Source organism: Triturus cristatus, chromosome 4_1 (genome assembly GCF_964204655.1).
Source record: "Triturus cristatus chromosome 4_1, aTriCri1.1, whole genome shotgun sequence".
Lineage (NCBI taxonomy): Eukaryota > Metazoa > Chordata > Amphibia > Caudata > Salamandridae > Triturus > Triturus cristatus.
The window spans coordinates 37,808,267-37,834,643 of record NC_140585.1 but is presented as its reverse complement, the minus strand read 5'-3'; the positions used below and the strand labels follow the sequence as shown (position 1 = coordinate 37,834,643).

The following is a 26,377-nucleotide window of genomic DNA, read 5'->3' as shown; positions in this document are numbered from 1 at the left end:
TTCAGTTCTCATTGATTGACCCCCACTGATGTAATGCACTGGGAGGGAGGTGTGCCTGCTGGCTGTATAAGATGAATTTCCCCCAGTTTAGGATGTAGATGGGGAGGGCCGCGGGCAGTACTCCCGGGCGGCCAGGCACCACACTGGATCTGGAGCTGAGGGTCCCACGAGGCAAGCAGCAGCACTCTGGGGGGAGGGGCAGCACGAAGGTCGCGGCCAGGGCCGAGACGCTCGCGCTTGCCGCGGCCGTGAGGTATGGAGTTCACCCGGTCCAGGATGTGGATGAAGTGTCCTACAGGCAGCCCCTGAGTTTCAGGTGCCGCTGAGTCATGCATGTGGCCGGGCCCTGTACTAGTCAATCAATTAATCAATCAATCATGTAATTTGTAAAGCGCACTACATACCTGTAAGGGTTTCAAGGCGCTGGGGGGAGGGGGGGGGCTCTGCTACTGGTCGAAGAGCCAGGTCTTGAGTTGTCCCCTGAAGGTCAGCAGGGCTTCGGTTTGTCGTAGGAAGAGGGGGAGGGTGTTCCAGGTCCTGGCGGCGCGGTGGGAGAAGGACCTGCCTCCAGAAGTTGTTCTACGGATGTGCGGGACCGTGGCCAGGGCGTGGTCAGCAGAGCGGAGTTTCCTGTTGGGTACATAGGAGAGTCGATTGTTGAGAAAGGCTGGTCCGGTCTTGTGGAGTGCCTTGTGTGCGTGGATCAGGAGTTTTAAGGAGATTCTACTGTCGACGGGGAGCCAGTGCAGGTCCCTCAGGTGGGGGTGATGTGGTCGCGGCGCGGGACGTCGAGGATCAGGCGTGCAGAGGCGTTCTGGATTCTCTGCAGTCTGTTGATGAGCTTGGATGAGGCTCCGGCGTAGAGGGTGTTTCCGTAGTCTAGTCTGCTGCTGACTAGGGCCTGGGTGACTGTTTTCCTCGTGTTTTGTCAGGATCCACCTGTAGATCTTGCGGAGCATGCGGAGGGTGTTGAAGCAGGAGGAGGAGACTGCGTTGACTTGTTTGGTCATGGTGAGTTTTGAGTCGAGGATGATTCCCAGGTTGCGTGCATGGTCGGTGGGGGCCGGGGGGTCCCCAGTGCTGCGGGCCACCATGAGTCGTCCCATGCTGAGGGGTTGGACCCGAGGATGAGGATCTCCGTCTTGTCTGAGTTCAGCTTAAGTCGGCTTTCCTTCATCCAGTCGGCGATTGCCTTCATTCCCTGGTGGAGGTTGGATTTGGCGGTGAGAGGGTCCTTGGTGAGGGAGAGGATCAGCTGCGTGTCGTCGGCGTAGGAGATTATGTTGAGGTCGTGCTGTCAGGCGATGCGTGCTAGTGGTGCCATGTAGACGTTGAACAGCGTCGGGCTGAGGGAAGATCCTTGAGGGACACCGCAGATGATCTCGGAGGCTTCGGACCGGTACAGGGGAGGCGGACTCTCGGAGTTCTGCCGGATCCCTGCGTCTTGGAGTCGCGTGCGTAGTGTGCGGTGGCAGACGGTATCGAAGGCGGCGGAGAGATCCAGGAGGATGAGGGCCGCCGTCTCGCTGTTGTCAAGAAGGATCCTGATGTCGTCTTTGGCGGCGATGAGGGCGGTCTCGGTGCTGTGGTTGCTGTGGAATCCTGATTGGGACGGGTCCAGTATGTTGTTGTCTTCGAGGTGACGGGTGAGCTGGGTGTTCACTATCTTCTCGATGACCTTTGCTTGGAACGGAAGCAGGGAGATGGGTCGGAAGTTCTTGAGGTCGCTCGGATCCGCCTTGGGTTTCTTCAGTAGGGCGTTGATCTCCGCGTGCTTCCAGTTCTCAGGGAAGGTGGCGGTCTCGAAGGAGAGGTTGATGATTTTGTGCAGGTGGGGTGTGATGGAGTTGCTGGCTTTGTTGAAGAAGTGGTGCGGGAGAGGGTCGGACGGGGATCCGGAGTGCATTGTGCCCATGGTCTTGATTGTGTCCTCGATGCTCACGTTGGCCCAGGTTGTCAGGGTGTCGTGGGCGGTGTGGTCCGGTGCGGCGAGGTCTGCAGGGGTTGTCCGGGGTTTGAAACTTTCATGGATGTCGGTGATTTTCCGGTGAAAGAAGGTGGCGAGGGAGTCGCACAGGGCTTGCGATAGCGGGATGTCGTTGGCACTGGAGCTGGGGTTCGAGAGTTCCTTCACGATGGTGAAGAGCTCCTTGCTGTTGTGTGCGTTGTTATCAAGGCGGTCTGTGAAGGAGGTCCTTTTGGCAGTCCTGATGAGGTCGTGGTGGTTGCGGATGGCGTCTTTGTGGGCAGCGCGGCTGTCTGGCGTCTTGTCGCTGTGCCATATGTTCTCCAATTTCCGGCAGGTGCGTTTTGAGGCGAGAAGTTCAGGGGTGAACCAGCTGACTCTTTTGCTGGTGTCTCTGTTGGTGGGTTTTTTCAGCGGGGCTACGGTGTTGGCGCAGTCGTTCATCCAGCGTTCGAGGGTGAGTGCACCCTCATCAGCGTTGGTGGGGTTAGTCGGAGGGTTGAGTGTGAGGCTTGTCTGTAGTTGTTCTTCAGTGACTATCCCCCAGCAGCGGCGGGGTTCTGTAGGGTGCGGTGGTGTGTGAGGGGTTTTCGGAAGGAGAAGTGGATGCAATGTCTGCTGGCCTCTGATGGTAAATGGCCGCACTCTTGGGGGGGAGGGGATGCCTCTGCCGTCCATGGGACCGCCTTCGTCCCAGACTACTGGACAGGGAAGCACCAGAGCCCTGTGGCAGCCTCACACCAGCGAGACTGCTCACCTCCGGGGCCGCGACAGGCCCCCAGCACCTCCTCCACTCCACACGAGGCGAGTACGGATACTCAGTATAAATTGCGCGCCCAGGCCTTGAAGGGTGTAGAGCACGCGTCTCGACTCGGTGCCGCCAAATCTTCAGGGATCCTAGCACCTCACACAGCCAGGAGAATAATAGGCAGGAAATCCGCTCCTCTAGACAGGATCGGAATCGGATTATTGACGGATTACAGCGTGGATGCTCAAGAGCCCGATCAGGCTGCGTCTGCCATGTTGGCCTTCCAAGCCAATCCCCCCGTATGAAGGTCATCTTTAAAGATTCTGGAAGTGCTGTGTCTGAAGATAATGCTGATGATTTTCTTGTAATGATAAGGATTATGATGAGGATGACAGAGTATTGAAAGTTTGTAGTGGTGGAAGATTGCTTCTGTCTCTTTCTGTGGTGGTTCGGTCATGTGTTGGGGTGGTGCTGCCAGTGTTGTTCTTAAGGGCATTTTCTATCTTCCTCCTTATTGAGTTAATTTTCATGGATATTTTGTCACCGAAGACATATGATTGTGGTCGTTTCATGTTTTGGAGCTCTGGATTGCGGAATTCTGCTTTTAAATTGTGGAGTTACTTAAAAGGGCAGTCGGCTTCAGTTAGGTCTGTGGAGTAGTGTTGTCTTTTTGGGGTTCTATTAGCTCTATCTTTAGGCTCTGTTGTAGTGGAATTGCATGAATTTGTCTTTTTCATCTCTTGATTTTCTCCGCTTGTGTTGTGTTTTCATTTTTAGGATGCTGTCACTAATCCCTGTGGTGTTCTTTTCTTGGTTAACCCTGGATGTGATCTTTAGTGGTATCTGTTTGTCCAGTGCAGTGGGTATCCAGCTGTAGAAGGTGTGTATGTCTTAAGGTCACATATTTATTGGGGTTCTTCAAAGATGGGATTTGAGTTTCTGGGGTACTAGATTTTTTCATTGCCTATATGAGCGTTTGTTGTTGGTTTTTGGTCTCTTTGAAGTGTTGTTGATACGTGTTTTGATCTTGAAGTAGTTGTCTGTAACGGGTGCCTGTCCCAAGGGATCATATATGGAATCCTTAGTGTGTTCAACGAAGCAAGTTGGTCTGGAAGCAATCTTTGGAGGTTAAAGGCCTCAAGTTTGGTTGTGATAGCTAGTTTTGTCGTTAGATTCTTCTTCCCAAACCACATGTTGAGATCTCCTAGGATGTACAGGTTTGGCTGGTTCAGGTGAGTCGTAGTCAATGTATATAGTAAGCGATCTTCATGTGAAACCAGAGCCTGTATCATTCACGTAACATTATGGATGGTGCTCTTGCTTGGGCGGAACTAAAGAATATAATGTCTGTGTAGACTAAAGAGGCAGCACTTCTGTCTAAGGCTTGAGTCTTTATGATCTGTGAAGTCTAAGGGTGGCCTTTGCTGTCGTAGGCTAAGTTTGTACGATCTGGGTAATCTGATGGATAGCTCTGCTGTCTGCGGCCCAAGATTTTCTGATAAGTGTAGTGTAATGGTCACCCCTGTTGTCTAAGACCTAATTCTTTATGATCCGAGGAACATGAAGGATAGCTTTGGTGTCTGAGGCCTGAACCTGTAAGCTCTGTGCAGGTTCAAGTGATGGCTCTGTGCCGTAGCGGAGTGCGTAAGAGTGGAACAACCCCCCAATGACATCTTTGATGTCGTAAGCCAAGCCTGCAACAAGTGTAACCAGGGAGATTATTTTGCTTTTGAAGCCCTGTGCCTACGGAAACTCCTCAGTATAAGATATATATTTGGGGTCTTTGCAAACACCTGTAAGATTTGAGTAATGTGAGGGCTAGCTCCGCTGTATATTTCAAGTGACCCTAGAATTGTTCTCCTGTGAAGTGTATTCATCGTCCACTTTGAGGGAGCAGTGGGACCAAGTGCCTCCTTACAAGATTCTAATTCCTGCCCCTTTGGAGATGTCCATTCACTGGCTCTGGTGATGCGCCTAAGTCCAGTTGTTATATTTCAACCAATAATTATTTCTTGGAGTCCTTCTTGTATAAAACTATATTGGGTATGAAGGCTCCTCCGTGAAACAAGAAGGCCTGGTGGACCTTCACCTCTCCTCCTTTGGCTCTCCAGCACAGCTCTTTTTAAGGTCAGAGTATGTGATGCCATTTCCTATCACTGCCAAGGTCGGACTGTGTGATCTCTAATCATCTGTCTATTAAGGTTGGGCTGTATGATCTCATTTTCTCTCCCTGGTAAGGTTGGACTGTGTGATCTCTTATCCAGTGTTTAGTAACCTCATGCTATTTGATCCCATTTCTTATCTCTGGTACGGTTAGACTGTGATATCTCATGTCCTTTGTCTAGTAAGGTTGGACTGTGTGATCCCATTACCTATCTCTGATAAGGTTGGACTGTGTGATCCCATTTTCTCTCTCTGGTTAGGTCGTACTGTGTGATCTCATGTCCTTTGTCTGGTAAGGTCGGACTGTGTGATCCCATTACCAATCTCTGGTAAGGTTGTACTGTGTCATCCCTTTTCCAATCTCTGGTAAGGTTGGATTGCGATCTCATGTCCTTTGTCTAGTAAGGTTAGACTGTGTGATCTTATGTTCTATGTTAATTAGAGTCACAATGTCTGATCCCATTTCTTGTCTCTGGAAATGGGATCACATAGTCTGACTTTACTATACAGAAACATGAGATTACACGGCCCAACCTAACCAATCTTGTATTTCCGAAGGTTAGCCTGTGTGATCTCATGCCCTGTATCCAGTAGTGTTGGAATATGTGATCCCATTTTCTTTCTCGGGTAAGGTCAGACTGTGTGATCTCATTTCCATTGTCTAGTAAGGTCAAACTGTATAATGCCATTTCCTATCTCTTGTAAAGTTGGACTGTGTGATCTCATTTCTTTGTATAGTAAAGTTAGACTGTATAATCCCATTTCCTATCTCCTTTAAAGTTGTACTATGTGATCCTTCTTTTAATTCCAATAAGGTCTGAACGTGTGACCACATTGCATTTAAGCTTTACTATGTGACTCCATTTCTTCACTTTGGTCAGGCTGGGCTATGGCTTTTTATTTTTGTTTGCTTTGGACTTTTTGATCCCATTTCCTATATCGAGTAAGGTTGGACTATGTACTCCCATTTCCTATATCGAGTAAGGTTGGACTGTGCTATCCCATTTCCTATATCTATTAAGGTCCGACTGTGTAATCCCTTTTCTATATCTAGTAAGGTTGGAGTGTGCGATTCCTTTTCCTATATCCAGTAAGGCTGGACTGTGTGATCCCATTTCTTATATCTAGTAAGGCAGGACTGTGTGATCTCATTTCCTATATCTAGTAAGGTTGAACTGTGTGATCCATTTTCTAACTCCACTGGGCTAATTTATTGTCCCATTTCCTAACTCTGGTTGGGGTGAGCAATGTCATCCCAGAACCTAACTCATGTGAGGTTGAACAGTGTGTTCCCATTTCCTACCCTGGTTAAGTTTTTGTGTGTGACGTGCGTGGCTTCATATCCTACCGTGGACAGTCAGTCTTACTAAAGGCTCTATGAAGTCAAAACATGCATATGAGAAATCTGGTTGTTGGTTGAGGGGGTGAAACGCTGCTCAAACAGTCACAATCCCTGTCTGGGTTGGCCACTGAAGTCACCAAAATAACCTGTGCTTAACCCTCAGGTAGCTTGGCACAAAAACTTAGAGGCAATTTGTAAAGTATTTATGCAGCACACAAACGGTAATCAAGTGAAAACACGACACAAGAAAAACCCCAAACCAATTAATCAAAAAAAATAGAGTAAATTGTAATAAATTGTTTTACACTATTTGTACCAAAATAGTAAAAATCCAATCTGTACAACCGGAGATATGTAATTTAAAGGTTTATGTATAAAAGCACAAAGAGCCACCTGTAGTTATCTAGTCGAGTTGAACTGTGGCAAAGTCACAAGTTCATACCGACTGCAATGGAGCGAGGGATGGAAACAGGGACCAGGCTAGGCTTGCTGAAAATGGCACCTTATGTCCTTGATACAGGGTGTCGTGGTGGGCAACAGTGGTTCCAATAAGCAATATGGGGTCCTGCGTCGAATTGCACTGGACTGTATTGGGTCTAGTGCACTGCGAAGGCTACAATGCAAAGTTCACGTTAAGTGCATCAGTCCATTCAGATGAGTAGCTGCGAGGGCTGCAGACCACGATCACTGGTGAGAGCTCGAGCGTGTCGATTCCATGACTGATGTGTAATTATGTCTTTCAGCTTCAGCATGTCACTATCCTGGTTCATGTCAGTGATGATCTGGGCTAAGGATCCAGCAGCTGGCGTGCTAGCTTTCACAATGAAATTAAGATGGGCTTCAGCCGGCTTAGATGGAGTACCCTGACCTTCTATAGGCACTCCAGAAGAGAAGTCAGCAGGGTTTTGATCCTTCCCCGGATGATGCTCAGTGGTATAATTGTACTCTGGTAATCATCGTCCCCACCTTTCGTTGCGAAGAGGCAGCTTAGCTTTTGCATTGCCAAAGATAGTCAGTAAAGCTTATGATCAGTTACAAGTGTAAAAGGCTGTCCGTACAGAAATACATGGAAATGTTCACAAGCCCGTACCTCGGCCAAACTTTCTTTCTCTGGTTGGGAGTAGGCACATTGTATCTGAGACAAAGATCTACAGGCCTAGGCCACAATATGCTTTCCTAATCAACAAAGCAAATGCCAGTACTGATAATCATTCAATTAACCATTCATCTTGAAGATCACACACTCAAATTGCTATGATCATTTGAATTTATTCAAACAATATTTTTCACTTTTCAAATTATTTTGTAAAACAGTATGTTCAATACTCCTCAATCTATACAAATTTCTTCAAAAACAATAACCTTACAATACACCGAGACAAACTCACTTACAATACATACAACACTGAACAAATCACATTAAAAATAGACACCACAAATAGGATAACATAGTGCAAATCATATATTTGTTTTTCTCTTTTGTTCTGTACAGTAAAGGATTATTCAATTCAAAAAATATATATATTGCCCTTGTTGAATGCTGCAAACTTATCATGAATAACTAATCATGTTTCAGTCAGATTCTATATACATTACATAGGAATCAATTTGTATGTATATAAGTATTATGACGATATATTGTTGCCCACAAATGTACATGTTTATACAGAGAAAATAATTCATTGAAAAAATATTTATATTTTGTATTAATTAAAGAGAATTACTATAAACATATTAGTTTGTTTGTTTCACTATATGTAGACATATGTTTGTCAGACATGCATGTTAATTGTTAGTCTAATTTGAGGTATTTTTATCAAACTGGGAGTCAATTTGCAACTATTGTGTTATCTACACCGTGCCCGGTGTTCGTTTTTTTCCATATTACCTTGTTGAATGCTATCCAGAGAATATTTGACGTATTTCTTACAAGGGCAAACCAGCAAGTGACCTTACTGAGCTCATTCAAAAATGATTGATTCTCTATAATTTAATTACACGAGCAACAGTGGTATAACTTGCACATGAAACTTGTTTGGCTGAAAGAAAAACTGTTGATGCATTTTGAACCCTTCCAAGTGTCTTTAAGGGTTCTCCTCAGGACTCAGAACATAAAAGAGCTGAAAAATAACAAAATCACACTATTGTTAGCAGACATGCTATAAAAGACATTCACTCAACCTCTTCTCATTCACACCACACCCACAATACCTATTTTTCTTCTCCATGGGTGGTCACTTCCCTTTTTATGTAACCTCAACTTTGCCGAAATCTAAGAACGCGATCAACAAGAGAGACCCATCTTTTACAATGATCAACCAAAAGAGCACAATTCTACAACCACAATTGTCAATGAAAGGGGGACTTACATTAAACCAAGAAGCCTGTAGATGGCTCTTTCTTTTTTTCAAGATTCAAATTTATCTGTAAAAAACCCCCAAAGAAAACAGCACTTAATTCCATAATAGTATATTCAAACTTTATTGATATGCTTCAACTCCTCTCGTACATAGAGTCTGTAACCAGAGCCCGTGTACCCAACACCTTATTGCATCAGTTACTTAACCGGACCTCGTTCGGGAAAGATATTGCTTTATTGTGCCAATTTGTTGACGAAAAATCAGTCGTTCATGTAGTTCTTTTCCAAGGGTTAAACACAACTTCTAGGCTTACACGCTTCTGTCTGCCACAATATGCTTTCGAGCATGGTGGTGTCCACGCTGCTGTGCCAGGATAGCACCTAACCCGCCTGGGCTAACGTCAACAACAACCTCAGTAGGAAGCTTTGGATTGAGGTAGCCCATTTCAGCAGTAGTTTCAATGGCTTGTTTGATTTTCTTGAAACTTTTCTCACATTCTCGTGACCACTTGAATGAAACATTTTTCTTTGTTAACTCTGCTAATGAAGCACTGGTACTAGCAGTCTCATATGTATATTGAACTGTAACTGGCAATGCCAAGAAATTAATGTATCAAAGAAACCTCTTGTGGGGGAACCGCATTTGATGAGACTTGTACTTTTGCAGGATCAGGTGTTGTCATACACCCATCTGAAAATATATTGCCAAAGAACTTCAACTTTGTCTTGTGAAACTCTCACTTATCTTGATTCAAAGTCAAACCTGCATCAGTAAGTAAACAACATACTTGTGTGATAGCTTTATCATGCTCCTTCTGTGTAGCTCGGAAAATCAATATGTCATTGATATAATTGAATGCATTCACCGCAGTCTGTATGACACGTTGAATGACGTGTTGGAAACGTTCTGCAGCCGATGACACATCAAAGCAGATTTTCTGGTATCGAAACAGACCAACATGTGTAGAAAACTTTGTGATTTACCTGCAATCTTCCAACTGATAACTTTATTTGAATCAAGGCGAGAGAAGACCTTTGCATCATTTAATTGTGTTATCAATTCCGCAATGTGTGGACCTGGATGTCGTTCTTGTTCAATTGCCTTTTTGCTTGTCGCATGTCAACGCATATGGATACAGCTCCTTTGTTGTCCATTTTGGGCACTACCACTATGGGTGAAACCCATGGCGTCGGACCAATTGAAAACTCAATGATGTCATCTTAAGTAACGATTCAAGTTCTTTTTCAACGGTATCTTGCAAATGAAAAAGCAATTCACCTATATCTCGGAGTAACAGGACGGATGTCCTGCTTAATATGCAACTTTGCTTTCATAGTCTTAAGCTTTTCCAAATGATGAAACAACAAAGGGAACTGACTTACTACTTCATGGTGAGCATTCATGTTGTATTTCACAGAAATCAGTTCCTTATCAGCGGCTGTGCTGAAGCTAAGCAGAGAAGCACTTTGCGCTGTAGCTTGAAGCACATGGATGGGTGCTTGCACCTTTGTTTACTTGTGTTTCATTGGCAATACAAATTAACCTTGAATTCTTATGGGCATTCGATGGAGCCCATGTGTACACTTTTGTTTTCAGTGGTGTAAGTTGGGGTAATTGAGATCATTCATTGCATTTCTCTTCAGGCATTAATTTTATCGATGCACCTCAGTCGATGATGAAAGGTATCAAGCAACCATTTATTTTCAATGCAATCTTCGGACAATGTTCGTATTACTTTGGTCTTTGCATGTCAACTGTTCTTTGACTGACATTTTTCCTCACATGCAGCCTGTCTGACTTGCGCATATGTCTTTGAGATAAACATTGACATCGCACAATCCTCTTCCTCGCTTTCACTCGATATTGAGGTGGTAGAACATTTTGACGATGATTTAGATAATGATCGACTTCATTCAGTGTCAATTTGCCTAAATTGACGTCACCGCCTGGCCTTGTGGGTGTTCGTCGCATGTTGCTTCTGGAATGTTCTGCCAGCAATTTTGTCTTTGTGCTGTGGCTCACTTACTTTTTTCTTTTCTTTACACACCATCACAAAATGATTCTCTTTCCCACAGCCTTTACATTTCTGCCCAATGGCGGGATATTTACCTTTGTGTGGAAACAAAAACCCCATCTCATACATAACTTCTTTTTAGGTGTAAACATCACTTTGTGTCCTTCAGTGTTTTGCTTTGGCTTACTTTTCATACGCCTGACTGATTCACTCTTGGCACCTTTGGCCTCCATGTCAGCAAGTTGTCTTTCAGCACACTCCTCAGCTCTGGCAGCCAGCAACACTCGCTCCAGACTAAGATTCTCTTAGCATTTGTCGTCTGAAGGAATCTGACAAGCATGCATCAATAACTTAGACGCATAGCTTCTTCATCATTAAATTAATTGAACTCCGTGTTTGAGAAGTGTATCGAGTCTCTCTACAAATTTGTCAGTGGTTTCACCAACTTCTTGGCGCTCTTGACTGAAAATCTATCTTTTGTAATCAACGTTTTGTAATGGATTGAACTTGAGGTTCAGTGTTTCCTCTACCAGACTGTATGTGACCTCTTCATCAGTTCGCAGCATTTTCTTTATGACTGCTTTCACACCATCACCAGCAAGATTTTTTAGATACTTGATTATCAATTATCTTTCTGTTATCAGTCTCTTGAAGTGCGTCAATGAAATCCTCAAATCTCTCTATCCACGCAGTCCATCTATCACCAAGTTTTTGCTTTTTGGCGGTATCAAAAGGTGGTGGTGTTTTCAGGAATGCAGTAACCTAGACCAGCTTGGAACTTACTGACACCATTGTTGATCACTGTGACTTGGTTTAGGGAGCTCATATGTGAGACTTTGTGACGTGCTGGCCTCTGAATCATCTTTAATGATACCTGGAAACGTGATTTTCTTCTCTGCCATTTGAAAATTCTCACTATTCCGAGAGTCGCTCTTTATTCGAAAACCTGTGAAGTTGTTCTGAGCCACACTCTGCTACTGATGAACCTCTTCAGATATGGACAGCTTCATAAGCACAACTCCGCACTTCTCCTTGAGCCATCTTCACCAAGTGTGTGGTACGATGACACTCTTTAGTGTATTCAGCGAGTCATTTATTTCTTCTCTTCTAAATGTCAATTAGCATTTTCTGTCACCTGGTTATCTCCGCCTTGCAGCACTTCTGTTCGCAGTGTTATTTAGCAAGTTATGATTAGCAGCAGCTGCAAGGCATAAACCAGGTTGAATCCGCCTTCAGGGTTAACACTCCGTATAATGTACAAATGTATCTTACATGGCAGCACAGTACCTTTATATTTAATGTGACCAGCAGGTTCTCGACCACAGACGTTTAGATTCTTTGCAACGCTCCCATTGTCTTCACCTGCTTTACAGTGGCTGAAGTTGTGCTTTGACTCCACATGCCTGAAGTGTCAATTCTATACTTTTAACAGCGACACACATGGCATGCACTAGCAGTGTGCTTGAACCACAGCAAACTCTCTGGGAGAGCACAGTCGCTCATCCCCGATCTAGTCACCATCTGTAGTGTCCTCCCCAGCCTGGGTGCTCGCCAATGACTATGGCTCACATGGAGCTTAGTATTACACGTCTTTATTCTGCTGCGTGTAGCTGCGTACAAAACATTCTAAAACAAGCTTTCATTACGCTCTACTCTGACACCTACTTCACAGCTCTATGGAGCCGGTTAGGAACCAGAAGGGTTCTGCCATAAAATTTGCAATTCACTGCAGGCAGCAGGGCAGCTGAGCAGCCGAACAGCTGGGCAGTCCTTCTTGCAGCAGTGCAGCAGGGCAGAAGAGCAGTCTTTCTCATGGTTCTTCCACTGGTCCAGACATGATGTGATGAGTGGGTCAGAGGGTCCCCTTTTTATACCTGGTGCCCTCTTTGAAGTGGGAGCAGCTTCTGGAGTTTCCCCTTAAAGAGGTGTCGGAAGTATCCTGCCTCCCTGCCCTGGTCTTAGTCTGTCTTGGGGTACAATAGGCTTGTGTAAATTCCTTTGTGTGTGGGCTGAGCCAGTACCTTTGAAGTGCAAGTACGGTAGGTGACAGCCCCCCTTACCGCCAGGGACGGCTCACCCAGGCACACCTAGTCCCTATATTCTGTGGCTGTCTGTAGAGAATACACAAAGGTCAACTGCCAACTACACTTAATCATGTTACCCAGGAACCGGCTGCAGCCACCAAATGGTTATGCCAAGACCATGCTACCTTTCTAAGAGTGGCATTTTCTGAATTGTGACTTAAAATATGACTTCCATTAAAGAGGTTTCTAAATTACAATTCCTCAGACACCAAACATAAATCTTTTGCCTGCTCCCAATCAAACGTTAATAATTATTACATGTAATAAGGTTGTGAGCTTTTCGCTACCAGGACATGTAAAACTTAAAAGTACCTGTCCTACTTTTTAATTACAACAATGCACCCTGCCCTGATTTGGGCCTGTTTTAGGGGTGGCGAATATGTATTAAAGAAGTTTAAAGCTTGGTAAGGGGGTTATTTTGTCAAGTCGAATTGTAGTATAAAACTGCCATCAGGCTGCAATGGGACTTGGGAGCCTTGGGATTGCTGTCCACCCGGCTGTGTATCACAGCCAGGTGGTGAAATGGCAGGTGTGCATGACTGTTTGGCCAGCCCAAGACGACCAGTCAAACCGTCATGCGCACTTAGGGTGCCCACCACTCCTCCTCCCTGTGATTCCAGCCCCACCCGCCCCACCCTAACATAGCTCCATAGCTGCTACAAAAACTAAAATGAAAATGTTATTTTATTTTTCCATTCCCCACTGCTCTGAGAGCAGTGGGGAGACGCTCCTTAGCAAAGGAGCCGCTGCTGTATACGAGTTGGGAGGCATCTATGTATTTTTACCTTATGGCCGGGTGAGTGTTAGCTCACTTGTGTATTGACAGTAGTAGGTGAGCGCAGGTGGTGGAGAGCTTCACTTATCAGAACAAGCTCATTCGAATTAGACTTGCCCGCAAGATGTTACCTCTACAGCTTGTGTGTTTCTGTTACATATATACATTTATATTCAAACTGTGTACATCTTCCAGGATCACTGCATGCCACACGCTTGAGTTCTGTTCTACGCGACAATAGTATAACCTGTGTTTGTCTATTTGTTGTTTCAGATTCCTATACACAGCGGCCACACTTCTGATTGCCTTCTCCACTGAAGGTAAATACTTCTCTGTTGTGGTGGGTGTGTTTGTGGTGTGTTTGTAGTACCTCTGGATGAGGCCCTCTTAGTAATGTGTGTATTTTACTTGTCAGAGTGTAGAAACGTTGTTTGAGTTGGTATTTAATGTCTATTAGATTGGGTTAGGTCTTTCTCAGTGGTTAGAGGCTCCTGTGGCATTCTTCAGCGTGCCGAAGAATTGTTTAATATGCCGTAGGGTTGTGTACCTATTTACTAAATTTGTCAAATGGTTATTTGATATGTAGAGTTGTGTCATTGATAAATACACACTAGATATGTTGCCTTTCAATCCTCTATGAGAGATGTTTCCTTATTTGTTTAGCACTGGGTACATATATTTGCGCCTCTGTTTAGTGTGTATTAAAGTTAGTTATTTGTTTGGTCTCTAGCATGGTCCTGCTCCTTTATTCAATCTATAGTAGAAATGTTTGTGCCATATTTGAGTGTAAATTACAATTGTTGTTTGGGCTTGTTTATCTTTCTTTACTGTGTGGTAAAGTTGCTTGTGTGTGTTCTACTCTGAGTACTTGGTTAGTTCTTTGTTGAATGTGTAGTCATTTAAGTATGCAAGGTGGCTGTGCCTTTGTTTGGTGTGTTTTACAGCTAGACATTTCTTTGATTGCCATGTGTAGTGTGAGGCAGAATTCTCTGCTTTGATTGTGCAGAAGATTTTGGTACATACTCATGAGGCATGTGTAGGAGGCTGGATTAGTCCCCAACGCAGATCGACACTCCCGATATTTCCACTTAGAAAATGAAGACTCAACTGAGGTTAATATAATCTCCTTACGTTTGTGGGAGGGTGGTTGTGTAGGAAATTAGAATCTGATTTCATGGTTGCCCCCACTTTGCTTGGTATCAGTGCGTTTTTGACCTAGTCTGCTGGGATCCTGCTAATCAAGACCCCAGCAACTATGCTTTCTCTCTAAATTTTTGGTAGAACATTTAGTCCAGATTATGCAAAAAACCCATTTTATGAATTAATCCATCCAGACTTTTCATGCACACATTGGACACCAGAACATACACAGATCTTGCGTTCAGTACATGCAGACATGCTAGCTTCAAAGCACTTGCACTTACACACACACATGTTAACACCAGAAATCTGATGACCCGCGTATTCGTGGGAACCACAGGCTACATATGTCCCTTTCAATGAGGGTGACACAGTAGCAATTGCACATAAATTGCATTTATATTCCAATGCAGAAATGTGCGTTGCACCAATAGGAAAAATATTCACGGCAGTACGGACAGCTGTAGTGAAAGAAAGGTCATTGGCTCAGGGGAAACGCATAATTGTTTTGACTGCCATTCCAGTATTAGGGGCTGTCACAAAGCCCGGCGTCCCAAACGTGAAAGCCTTACATCCCGATGGAAACAATGGGCCAACTCACAATCGGCAACAGACGTAGACCCTGTCTTTGAATCTACATTACAAACACAAGAACATCTACAATATGAACAAGAATACCCTGTGCCTGCATCTAGAACAATACAACTTCATAGTTTATATTGATGGTTCTACCGAGCCCACAGTTGGAACAAAACACTGAATCTCAGCCACTTGTGCAGCGATAAGGGGTACAATGAGGGATGGAGCTTTTCAACCTCTAAAAACATTTATTAATCAATCAACGTTTGTAAAGCGCAGCACTGTCAGCCCTAAGGGTATCTGGGCACTGAGGGTGCCAAGTCTCTGCTGAAAAGCCAGGTGTTGAGTTTCTTTCTGGCGCCCGCCAGTGAGGGTGCTGTTCGGAAGTGGTGGGGCAGGTAATTTCAGATCTTGGGGGTGATGTAGGAGAAGGCGTGGCCCCCGCTGTAGCGGTTGCAGTGTGTGTGGGCAAGGGGGAGTGAGGTGGAGCGCAGGTGTCTTGAGGGCAGATTGAAATTCAGTCATTGGTTGATGTAGGATGGTCCTTGGTTTTGAAGAGCTTTATAGGCATGTGTGAGGATCCTGAACTGGCATCTTTTCTGGATGGGGAGCCAGTGGAGGTTTCTAAGGTGAGTTGTGTGGGTCCATATGGGAAGGTCCAGGATGAGTCTGGCTGCAGCGTTCTGTATGGTCTGGAGTCTTCTGAGGAGCTGGGTGGAGATTCCAGCATGGAGAGTGTTGCTGTAGTCGAGGCAGCTGGTGACGAGGGTCTGCATGATGGTCTTTCTGGTGTGGGTTGGGATCCATCTGAAGATTCTGTAGAGCATGCGAAGGGTGTGGAATTAGGAGGATGTGGCTACATTGACTTGTCATTTCATGGTCAGGTGACTGTCATGGATGATGCTGAGGTTGCGTACTTGGTCGGTCAGTGTAGGTATGAGTTCTGCAGGCCAACAGCTGTGGTCCCATTTGGAGGTAGTATTCCGGAAGATCAGTACTTCTGCTTTGTCGAGTTGACTTTGAGGCAGTTGTCGCTCATCCATTTGGCTGTTTTGGTCATGGTGTTGCAGAAGTCTGTTTTAGCGTTGAAGGGTCCTTGGTGAGCGAGAGGTTTAGCAGAGTGTGGTCTGTGTCATTGATTATGTTGGGTCTGTGGGATCTGACGATGTCTGCGAGGGGGGTCATGTAGATATTGAATAGGGTGGGGCTGAGGGATGTACCTTGTGGTATGCTGCATATGATGTCCTTGGGTGGGGAGGTGAAGGGAGACAGTTGGATGCTCTGTGTGCGTCCTGTAAAGAAGGGAAGAGGATGTAGCCTAACGGCTAGGGTGGTCGATCTCAAATCTGGAGAACCCGGTTCGAGTCTTGGCATTGACGCTCAACATCCTGTGATTCTGGGCAAATCACTTAATCTCCCCGTGCCTAACAAAAATTAATGTGTCCTTGTGTAAACAACTGGTGCTCATGTAAATCGCTCTGATTCCCAAAACTTTTGGGTCAATTTTGCGCTATATAAAACTCCGGGAATACCCCCCCCAAGCCCGCTCCTCCGCATACAAGCAAGCCACAGCCCTCCGCAGCTGGGTAGAGAAATGGGGACTAGCAGACATTTGGAGAACTCGCCATCCCACCACGAAACTGTACTCCTTCCATTCGGTCCCCCACGATTTACGGGTCAGGCTGGATAGATTCCTATGCTCCACGTCGCTCCTACCCTCAGTTCGGGAGTCGGACTACCTAGGCAGAGTGATTTCGGACCACGATGCGCACACGGCCGTCCTCCGATGGAGACCCCCTCACCCCCCGATTCCAACGTGGAGGATGCCCCGGGAATGTCTCACAGACCCGGTATTCCACCGAACCTTAGAGGACTTCATGCAGGGCCATTTTCGACGAAACGACAACACGGCATCTACGCGCTCGCTGGAATGGGATGCATTCAAGGTCTGTGCCAGGGGCCACTGCATTCAACAGGTAGTGGGAGTCAGGAGAGTGCTCGACAGGGCACTGCTGGGGGCGGAGACCCAGCTCGCGGAACTCTCGAAGAGGGTGGACCGCGGTGATGCCACGGAGGCGCAACTGTCAGAGGCCAAATCCTCCCACTCAATAGCGCTGAGAGATCTGCGCAAATATAATTTTCGGGCGTACGCAACGCGAACACACAAGGAGGGAAATAGGACGGGGGCCCTCCTGGCTTGGTTGGCTCGGCAAGATACAGCGCCGCGCCCGATCACGGAACTCCAAGCCCCAGATGGGCAACTTAAATATTCGCAGACAGATATCCTCCACATCTTCCACGCATACTATGCGGCCCTGTACCGAGCCCCGCGGACCGGACCCACGGGAGACCTTGCCGGTTTCCTAGGTGGGGCGTCCCTGCCCAAGATCCCCCCCGCGCTCGGGAAGGACCTGGACGGGAAACTTAAGCCGGTCGACGTGAAGCAAGCAATCAAAGCCCTGGCGCGCGGGAAGGCACCGGGCATGGACGGACTCCCGATCGAGTACTACCACACTTTCGCGGCACTATTGGCGCCACGGATGGTCTCCATATACGAAGAGGCAGTGACCCACAGAATGCTCCCGGCCTCGATGCGGGCGTCGATCCTGGTGACCTTCTTAAAGCCGTACAGAGATCCCGTACTCCCGACATCCTACCGGCCAATAACACTCCTGAACACGGACTGTAAGATTCTAGGGAAAATCTTAGCGGACCGCTACAGCCAAGTCCTTCCCACACTGGTGCACACGGACCAGTGCGGCTTCGTCCCCCGGCGTAACACCTCACATAACTTGCGCCGTTTTTTCCACGTTCAGGATCAGGCGAAAGGACGATTTCCCAGAGCGGCATGCCTGGTCCTGGACCTGGAGAAGGCGTTTGATACCCTGCAGTGGTGGTATCTATTTGAGGTCTTGCAGCAGATCGGTGTTGGTCCCACGTTGCTAGCCTATACTCGACTCCTGTACGGAGGCCTCACCTCCAGGGTGAGACTTGGCAAACTTATATCGGCGCCATTCCCAGTGACCCGCGGAACCAGGCAAGGGTGCCCCCTCTCTCCTCTCCTCTTCGCTCTGGCGATGGAGCCCCTGGCCATACGACTGCGACGGGAGGGGGAGACATGGGGGATACCCATAGCGGACGTCACCCATTGTGTGTCACTATATGCGGATGATCTCCTGATATATGTCCGCGACATCACAGCCGATCTCACACCCATCTGGACGACACTCCGGGAGTACGAAGGGCTATCGGGGCTCCGGGTCAACTGGGAGAAATCGTCCATCTTCCCTCTGGGCGTCCAGACGGCACCCCTAGAGATAACCCTGGGCGATCAGACGCTGGGATGGGATGGAACGGCCCCCAGATACCTGGGAGTGCGCCTATATCATTCCCCCGGTGACCTCTTCGAGGGGAACCACCGAAGAGCACTGACGAGCCTACGATCGGCGGTAGGGTTTTGGAAGACATTGCCACTAGCTCCCATAGGACGTGTCGCTCTGGCAAAAATGATTATGGTCCCGAGACTGCTCTACTTCTTCACAAACCTCCCTATTGTCCCGCCGCGATCCTTCTTTCGGGAATTGGATTCGCTGTTGACGGCTCTGATATGGGGGGGCGGCCGACACCGAGTAGCGCTGCGCACACTGTACCTCCCCACGACAGCCGGGGGCCTGGGGGCGCCCTCCTTTGAATCGTACTTCCTCGCGGCACAGCTCCAGTGGCTGTCCCACTGGACGGCGGAGAGACAAGTGGGGGAGACGATCACGGAGAGAGGCAAACTGCCTATGCCTGAGATCCGCCGACTGCTCCTGCCGGGCTCCAAACCGACACGCACGCATCCACTCCAGGTCGCCATCGCCCGCAGATGCATGATGAGGGTTCATCGCATGTCAACGGGCAAGCCACTATACTCCCCCCTGCTCCCCCTGGTGGGCTTCCCCCGACGGAACGGATGCTTCACCGCGAGGGCCCTCCAAGTGTGGACAGATCATGGGATCACAGAAATGGAGGCGTTGTTCCAAGAGGGGCAACTGAGGACATTTGAGCAATTGATGGAGTGGCACGATCTCCCCCAGGGGCAATTTCTGACACACAGACAGCTGCTGATGAGTGGCGACCGTTTCTGGCGCGCGCGCAATGGGGAACCCCCGACACACCCGGTGCTACACACGGTGCTGCGTATGGGAGCAGGCAGCCATCTCATTACCTGGCTCTATAAAGCGATCCGGGAGCTCACAGACACCACCCTGGACAAACTGCGGGAGACGTGGGAAGACGATGCAGGCAGGGCATTCCATGATGCGGAGTGGCGCAAAGCCCTGGAGTCACCGAAAAAAGTGTCCAGGAACGCGCGCTTTAAAAATATTCAATTTAATATCCTACATCGGGCGTACCTTACCCCAGCCAAACTCCACCGATTTTACCCCGATACACAATTCGAATGTCCCCGCTGCCACCAGGCAGACGCCGACTTCAAACATATGTTTTGGGTCTGCCCAGCCGTACAACGTTTCTGGGGCGGTGTACACCGAGCCGTTCGAGCCGCGACCGAACTCCAGTCCACCCCCACATGGGAGGAATGTGCACTGGGGATCGCCCCGAAGAGGAAATCCGCGAAAGTACAGCGGAAATTCACCTCCTTGGCCCATCTCCTCGCGAAGAGAAACATCGCAATGCATTGGAGGGCCCCAGAGGGGCCGTCTGGCCCGGCATGGGTGGGCGCGGTACTCAAGTGGGGAGCGGCGGAGGAGGAACTGCTACGAGAGGAGGAGGCGAAGGGCGCCCGCAAACACCCGATATCCATGGAGTGGGCACAACTCCTCATCCTGTTTAAGCAAGCAGACAATACAGGGGACACCCCAGACACGTCACAGCCCTCTCCCCGCACCCCGGCGACCCCCCCCCCGACCGCCCCGGATCAACGGAGGACACAAACAACCCATAGGAAAGACAACATACCCAGCAGCGAAGGCATGTGCAGACCCGGTCCCCCGGCTGGGCGTTAAATGGCAATCCGACCACCCGCCCCCTCCCTTCCCCCTGGGGAGCCTTAAAGCACACCGCATACACCTACCACCAACCCGTACATACTGTGTCATAGGAGCACCTCGCCCGCCGGCCTCACATCCCCCCTCCCCCCCCTTCCACACTTCACGCACTTCCTCCCTTCCTCCCATAACATACCCAGTTTCGGGGCCCCCCCCCCTACCCCAGGGCCCTTCCCAAACAGCCTCACAGGCGTAGATAATCCCAGTTGGCGGTTTACATTCTGTTGTTCTAGTTACACGACATGCTAGGGAATGTGAGACAAGAGGAGACGCTAGATAGACCGTGATGGGAAGATAAATTCACCCCTGATCGAGACGGCAGATATAGACACGACCAGGGCGTTAGACAGGGAGACTAGATGATACCGGCACAGGGGAGGACAGATCTCCCGAACCATCGGGGAAGACCCGATGGCTAATGGACTACAGCTTCCACACACTTTCCCAATGACCCAGAATGTTACAATACAGCGATTCAGACTCATATCTGTGAATGTTTCATATGATGTAATATATGCAAAACCCTAATAAAAACATGTCAAAAAAAAAAAAAAAATATATAAAACTCCGGGAAAAAAAGGAGGCGCTCAACTTGAGGGCGTCTTGCTGTATGCCTACGTTGTGGAGTCTGTTAATGAGCGTGTTGTGGGAGACTGTCAATGCCGCGGAGAGGTCGAGGAGGCGAAGTGCCACAGTTTCTCCTCTGTCTGAGCGTTCTGATGTCGTCTGTGGTGGCAATTAATGCGGTTGTGGTAAATAATTTAATTACCGGGACTTAATTTGATACAGAAACATAATAAAATAGCTCAGTAAATAAGAGGCAGAATCCGTGGTATTAGAGGTTCGGAACGGGCTTTATTCCAATGGTCGATTATAATCGGTTATAATCGATTATAATCGGTTGCTCCAAGTTCCATCACCACGGAGGTTCAGGAAGTGAAGTACATACATTATTGACAAGAAATGACTTTTATAGAACATACATTACAATGAAGCGAATGCGGTAGGCGTAACAATTGATAAGGAAAATGACGATTCACATGCGTAACCGAAAATGGGCGTAATAAGGAGTAAAAAGGAACATAATTGGTTATGATGTCATATATAGGTGGATCTATAAGATTATACTTGGCATAGATGCGCGCGCAGCAGCATGACGTGTGATTGACGTGCAACTAGGGGGTGAAGGGGACTTGACATTTAGCTCTACATGTGGAGACAAGAAGTCTGGGGGGTCAAGTCAACCTAATCCCAAATCATATCTAACATCCTATGTTTAAAGAACTATGTTATCCACAAAAGAAGGACTCTCGGACAGAATCTATTCTATACTGACTGTGCGTGCGTGTACAAGCGTCCAAGTGTCTATATGAGATGCAAGGGGCAGAAACCTCCCATGGTGACAGGGCTATGAATTACTTGCATGAGGACAGAGAGGCCGGGCCCTTTGCTTGGTAGCTGAAGGAAATGTTTACCTAAACTACTAGACAGGAATGCATCGGCTGAGGAGCGAAGCAGATAACTCGAAGGTGAAATACAGTTTTTGGCAGGCAGGCAAACCGGCCGAGGCAGGCACCGTTAGCCACACAGGGAGTAGGACAAAGTTCATGGATACAGATGCGAGCTCAAACTGAAGCTGTCAGAGGCAGAGAGCAGAGAAAAGCTTGATGGCAGAATCGGGCCTACTCGCCTGAACTGCAAAATGGAGTAACTGAGCCATATAAAGCCGGTGGCCTTTCATACTTAGGAATGGAATATCCAGCCTATTCATGGCGGATCTGACAGAGGACAGGTTGACGGTGGACGCACATGTATTTGCGTCTTCATAACTGGAACTGGAGGGAACATACATGTACTTGTGATTCATACATGGAACCGTTGGGGTCCAAGATAGGGGACATAACTGATCAGAAAAATCCATATTTCCACATTCCCTCCTTGTCCCCTACTTGCCCGTTAAGAGATATCAATCTTCATCAATCCATTGATCTGTTCATATAACATCATTTGTTCTTCTTTCTTCTTCCGTGACGAATGAAATCTTGGTGGTGGAATACACGATGTGGCACACAGACCACAGATCGCTGGTCCACATTGTAGACATAGACAGCAACTGAATAGTATGAGAAGGCCAATACCTAGGAAAGATAGGACCTTCCATCCAAAGGTAGATAATACACTCCAAAACCAACCGGACCAAGTCCAAGTGCCTGGGTTCTGGTGTATCTGGCTTACAATCTTATGAAGGCGAGTTATGGCTTTATATACAGATGGCGAATTTTCTGGTATGAAAATGCAACAGCTTGATCCGATGACCCTACAAGCTCCGCCCCTATCAGCCAGGATGACGTCAAGGACAAGACGATTTTGAAGCACAACAATCCGCATAGCAGACTGCTCTTCTGTTAAATTGCCTAAAGCGGAAATAGTTTCATTCACTACTGCTTCAAGGGTTCTAGTTAATCTACGTATCAGCTTACTATTAGTAACAGTACCTATATAGGGAAAGAGACCTTTATTGAAATCTGTGTATTTTTCCCACGCTGTTTCAGTGTAATCAACTATTGGGAGATCTCTCCTTACTCTATTATTTACTAAATGAGTGTTTCTGTGATAATCAGGAGGAGCTAGAAAAACAGGTGGCAAAAGGAATCCAATGTAGCAAGTACCATCCCAATCTAGAGGCAAACGTACATATGCCGTCTGACCACATATGAAATAGGAATGGCGGAAAGCTCTAAATGTGGACTTGCCTTGATCACTGAATTCTACTACAGTCGTGCATTTACTATGGCCCATATGTATGGAACCATTTTTCCTTACACATAGTTCACCCTTTACTGGGAATATTGACATAGCGGGCAAAATTGGAGTAGCTTCGGATTCGACATTTAGGATCATAAGATTAAGCGTAAAATTGCCTAATCCATACACTTCATTTTCTAGATCAGTTCCTGTTCTCTGGGGAAGTCCCTCCTTGTTAGGGTAGCAGACCTTAAGCAAAACTAGGTTCAAATTTCCCCATACCCAGTTATCTTGATAAACTGCAGAATTCGAATCTAGAGAATTAATTAAACTAAACCATGCTCCACAGGAGCCGTTGTGTGTGAACGGGTATGGAAAGAGAGGTAAAATTCCTTTATAATTCTGATAGGGAGGGAGTCGGCCACATATCCAACAATTTGTAGCATTGCTAACCTGATGGGAATGATGTAACATACTGATAAACGTGTTATTGCGCAGCGCAAATCTATAAGACAACTCAAGCGGAGGTAATTCACTAAAAGAATGTTCAGCAGTAACATTGTAAACATTTCTGGCAATAGGGTAATATATGTGCAACAATATACTTGCAGTAATTATTAAAAGATTTAAGAAAAACAAGATTAATAATGTCACTATGCAATGACTACGCAGTGATTTACAGTACGCCTGTCGTTTCAACATTTTTCGCGATTTTCCATGATTCAGGTCTAAGGGATACATGTCGGAGACAGATTCAACCGCTTCACCTTGGAGAGGACTTAAACAATCAAATCGTCCGACGGTCTAGGCCTGAGTTTTATTTTATAAAGTTCCTGACTGTTGGCCTCAGCCAAAGGTAGTTTTGAGTCAATGGGTGAAGACACACGAGGTGGGCTATTTACATCTGAAGGAAGTCCATGAAATTTCTTGATATGACTTGAATGCACCCATCCTTTTCTGCCTTCAATCTTCACGGCTGTCCTTGTGGTGAGCAGGACCAATTTGGGTGATTTCCACCTGGGCTCCAGCTGAGTCTTTCGGTCAAAATTCCTCACAAGAACGAGGTCTCCCGGAACTACGTCATGGGGTTTCACCTCAGTGTTGTCGGGAAAGGCTGCAGCTACCTGTGAACGACAAGATTGTAGTGCAGACATCAAGGAAGCCAAGTAATCTGTCAGCATATTACAGTCAATATCAGTTATTTTACGGGGTATAGGCGTCCCCCACATATTTGGTGGTCTGCCGAAGATCACCTCATACGGGGATAGCCCTGTTCGAGAGTGTGCTACCATTCTCATGTAAAATAGTGCAACTGGTAACGCTACTACCCAGTCGACACCTTTCTCTCTGCATATTTTGGACAATCTGATTTTCAGTATCTGATTATGTCTTTCTACGAGACCTGCTGCCTCGGGGTGTCGGACACAGTGGAATTTCCACTGATATCCTAACAGAAGTGAAACATGTTTCATTAATTCGGATGAGAACGGCTGGCCGTTATCTGAGTGAACAACACGTGGTAAACCGTATCGTGGGAAGAATTCTCGAACCAACTGTTTGGCAGTAGTCGGGGCAGTGTAATCTGAAACCGGGTATGCCTCCGTCCAACGGGAAAGAGCACAGACAACTACGAGAACATATTTGAATCCTCGACATCGTTCCATCTGGATATAATCCATCTGGAGTACTTCAAAAGGGTGATCAGGAGGATGAAATCCACCTTGTTCTACGGGAACGCTTTTTCCTGGGTTGAACTGGCAACAGATCATACAGGTACGAACTTTTTGTTTGGCTGCTGCTCGCAAATGTTTATTGAACCAAATGTGTTGAATGCTGTCTAGCATAGCTTTTTCTCCTAGATGTGCTGGACTATGTATAGTGTTAATTATAACTTGGACCATTGAATCAGGAAGGAACCACACAGACTTTTCCTTCATCATCCATCCTTGGTCCGTTTGGATCCCTCCTAATTCAGTCCATTTCTTTATTTCGTCTGGTGTAGCATGTGTCTGTATGTCAATTACGTCAAGAGTAGGATCTTTAACTGTCATACAATGTGTCGGCATCGGGACTATTGTCTTTGTCATGTCGGAGGTTTGAGTTTGAGCAGTCTGTTTAGCTGTTCTGTCGGCTAGATCATTGCCTTGAGAAATGATATCAGTAACTTTCGTATGAGCCTTACATTTCATAATTGATATTGCAGTGGGTAGATGTATTGCATCTAATAAGGCATGAATGAGGGGTCCGTGCTGAATGTGGGCACCGTGGGAAGTTAAATAACCTCTCTCTCGCCACAGCACGCCGAAGTCATGTACAACTCCGAATGCATAACGTGAATCAGTGTATATGTTGACTTTTTTATTTGTGGCTTGAATACAGTCTTGTGTCAGAGCGATAAGCTCTGCGGCTTGAGCTGACAAGGTATTTATGCGATCAGTTTCAATTATTTCAGTGTCTGTTGTGACTGCGTAAGCAGCCACTAACTCTCCTGTACTTGTTCTCATACATGAACCATCTACATACAATGTCAGGTCTGGGTCTGACAATGGAACATCGGTTAAGTCTTGTCTTGTCTAGGTAACCGTGGTGTCCCTTAAGTCTACCACTTGGGTACAACTATTCTTAGACCAAAAGCCCCTATTTCGGAAATGGGGCATCAAAATCTACCCCTATTCCATGCCTGGATACCCCACAATGTTAACTCAACATCTCCCCACTTTGCTAAGTGGGGAGAAAAAAAGGCCTTATTCAATCCTTAAAAATGCCTTAGGATCTCTTCAATCGACCGAAGACGCACGGTCCAATCCCCTGAATTTTGATAAATCTTCTGACTGGGGCTGGCTTCCAGCCACTTTGTCTCGTAATATACCAGATTGACCACGTGATGACCTTCTTGTAGCCCAGGCTCAGTCAGGATCCCCTTTACATCCCCCCTCAATCACTCTGTTCCCCCAGCCACAGTCTTTGCTCTCCCTTTGTTCCTGGAATATTAGTGGTCTTTCCCAGAAACTCATTAACTCAGAGATCCATTCTTTCATCTTTGATCATGACCTAATTGCACTCCAAGAAACCTGGGCTTCTCAATCTAGCCCAGTTATTGGCTTCATCGAATTCTGGAAACCGGCAATTAGATCTTGTCTCTACGGCCACCCTAAAGGCGGTCTGTCGATTTACGTTTCAAATAACCTAAAAGGCCCGATTGAGACACTGACCTTTGACGTAGACTGGTTACTTGGTGTTAAAATTAGTGCATGGAATAATCAGCGTTCCCTTCTTCTTCTTAATGTTTATATTAACCCTAACACCCGCTCAAAGAAGGCCCACTTATCGCGTCTAATGAAAATCGTGTGCGACCTGGTGGCGGATTATCCCAACTCGGACTACCTAATTACTGGAGATTTTAACACTAATCT

General features: G+C 46.8%; 1 protein-coding gene across 3 annotated transcripts in view; it reads left to right on the top strand.

The window, feature by feature from the left end:
* The window catches only part of LOC146839398 (equilibrative nucleobase transporter 1-like), a 470,932-nt gene that overhangs the window by 215,791 nt on the left and 228,764 nt on the right, over positions 1 to 26,377 (top strand). For all 3 annotated transcript variants that reach the window (XM_085651434.1, XM_085651432.1, XM_085651433.1), the window contains exon 4: positions 13,726 to 13,772. In XM_085651434.1, the coding sequence (XP_085507560.1) occupies positions 13,726 to 13,772 (47 nt within the window). The remainder of the gene's footprint in view (positions 1 to 13,725; positions 13,773 to 26,377) is intronic.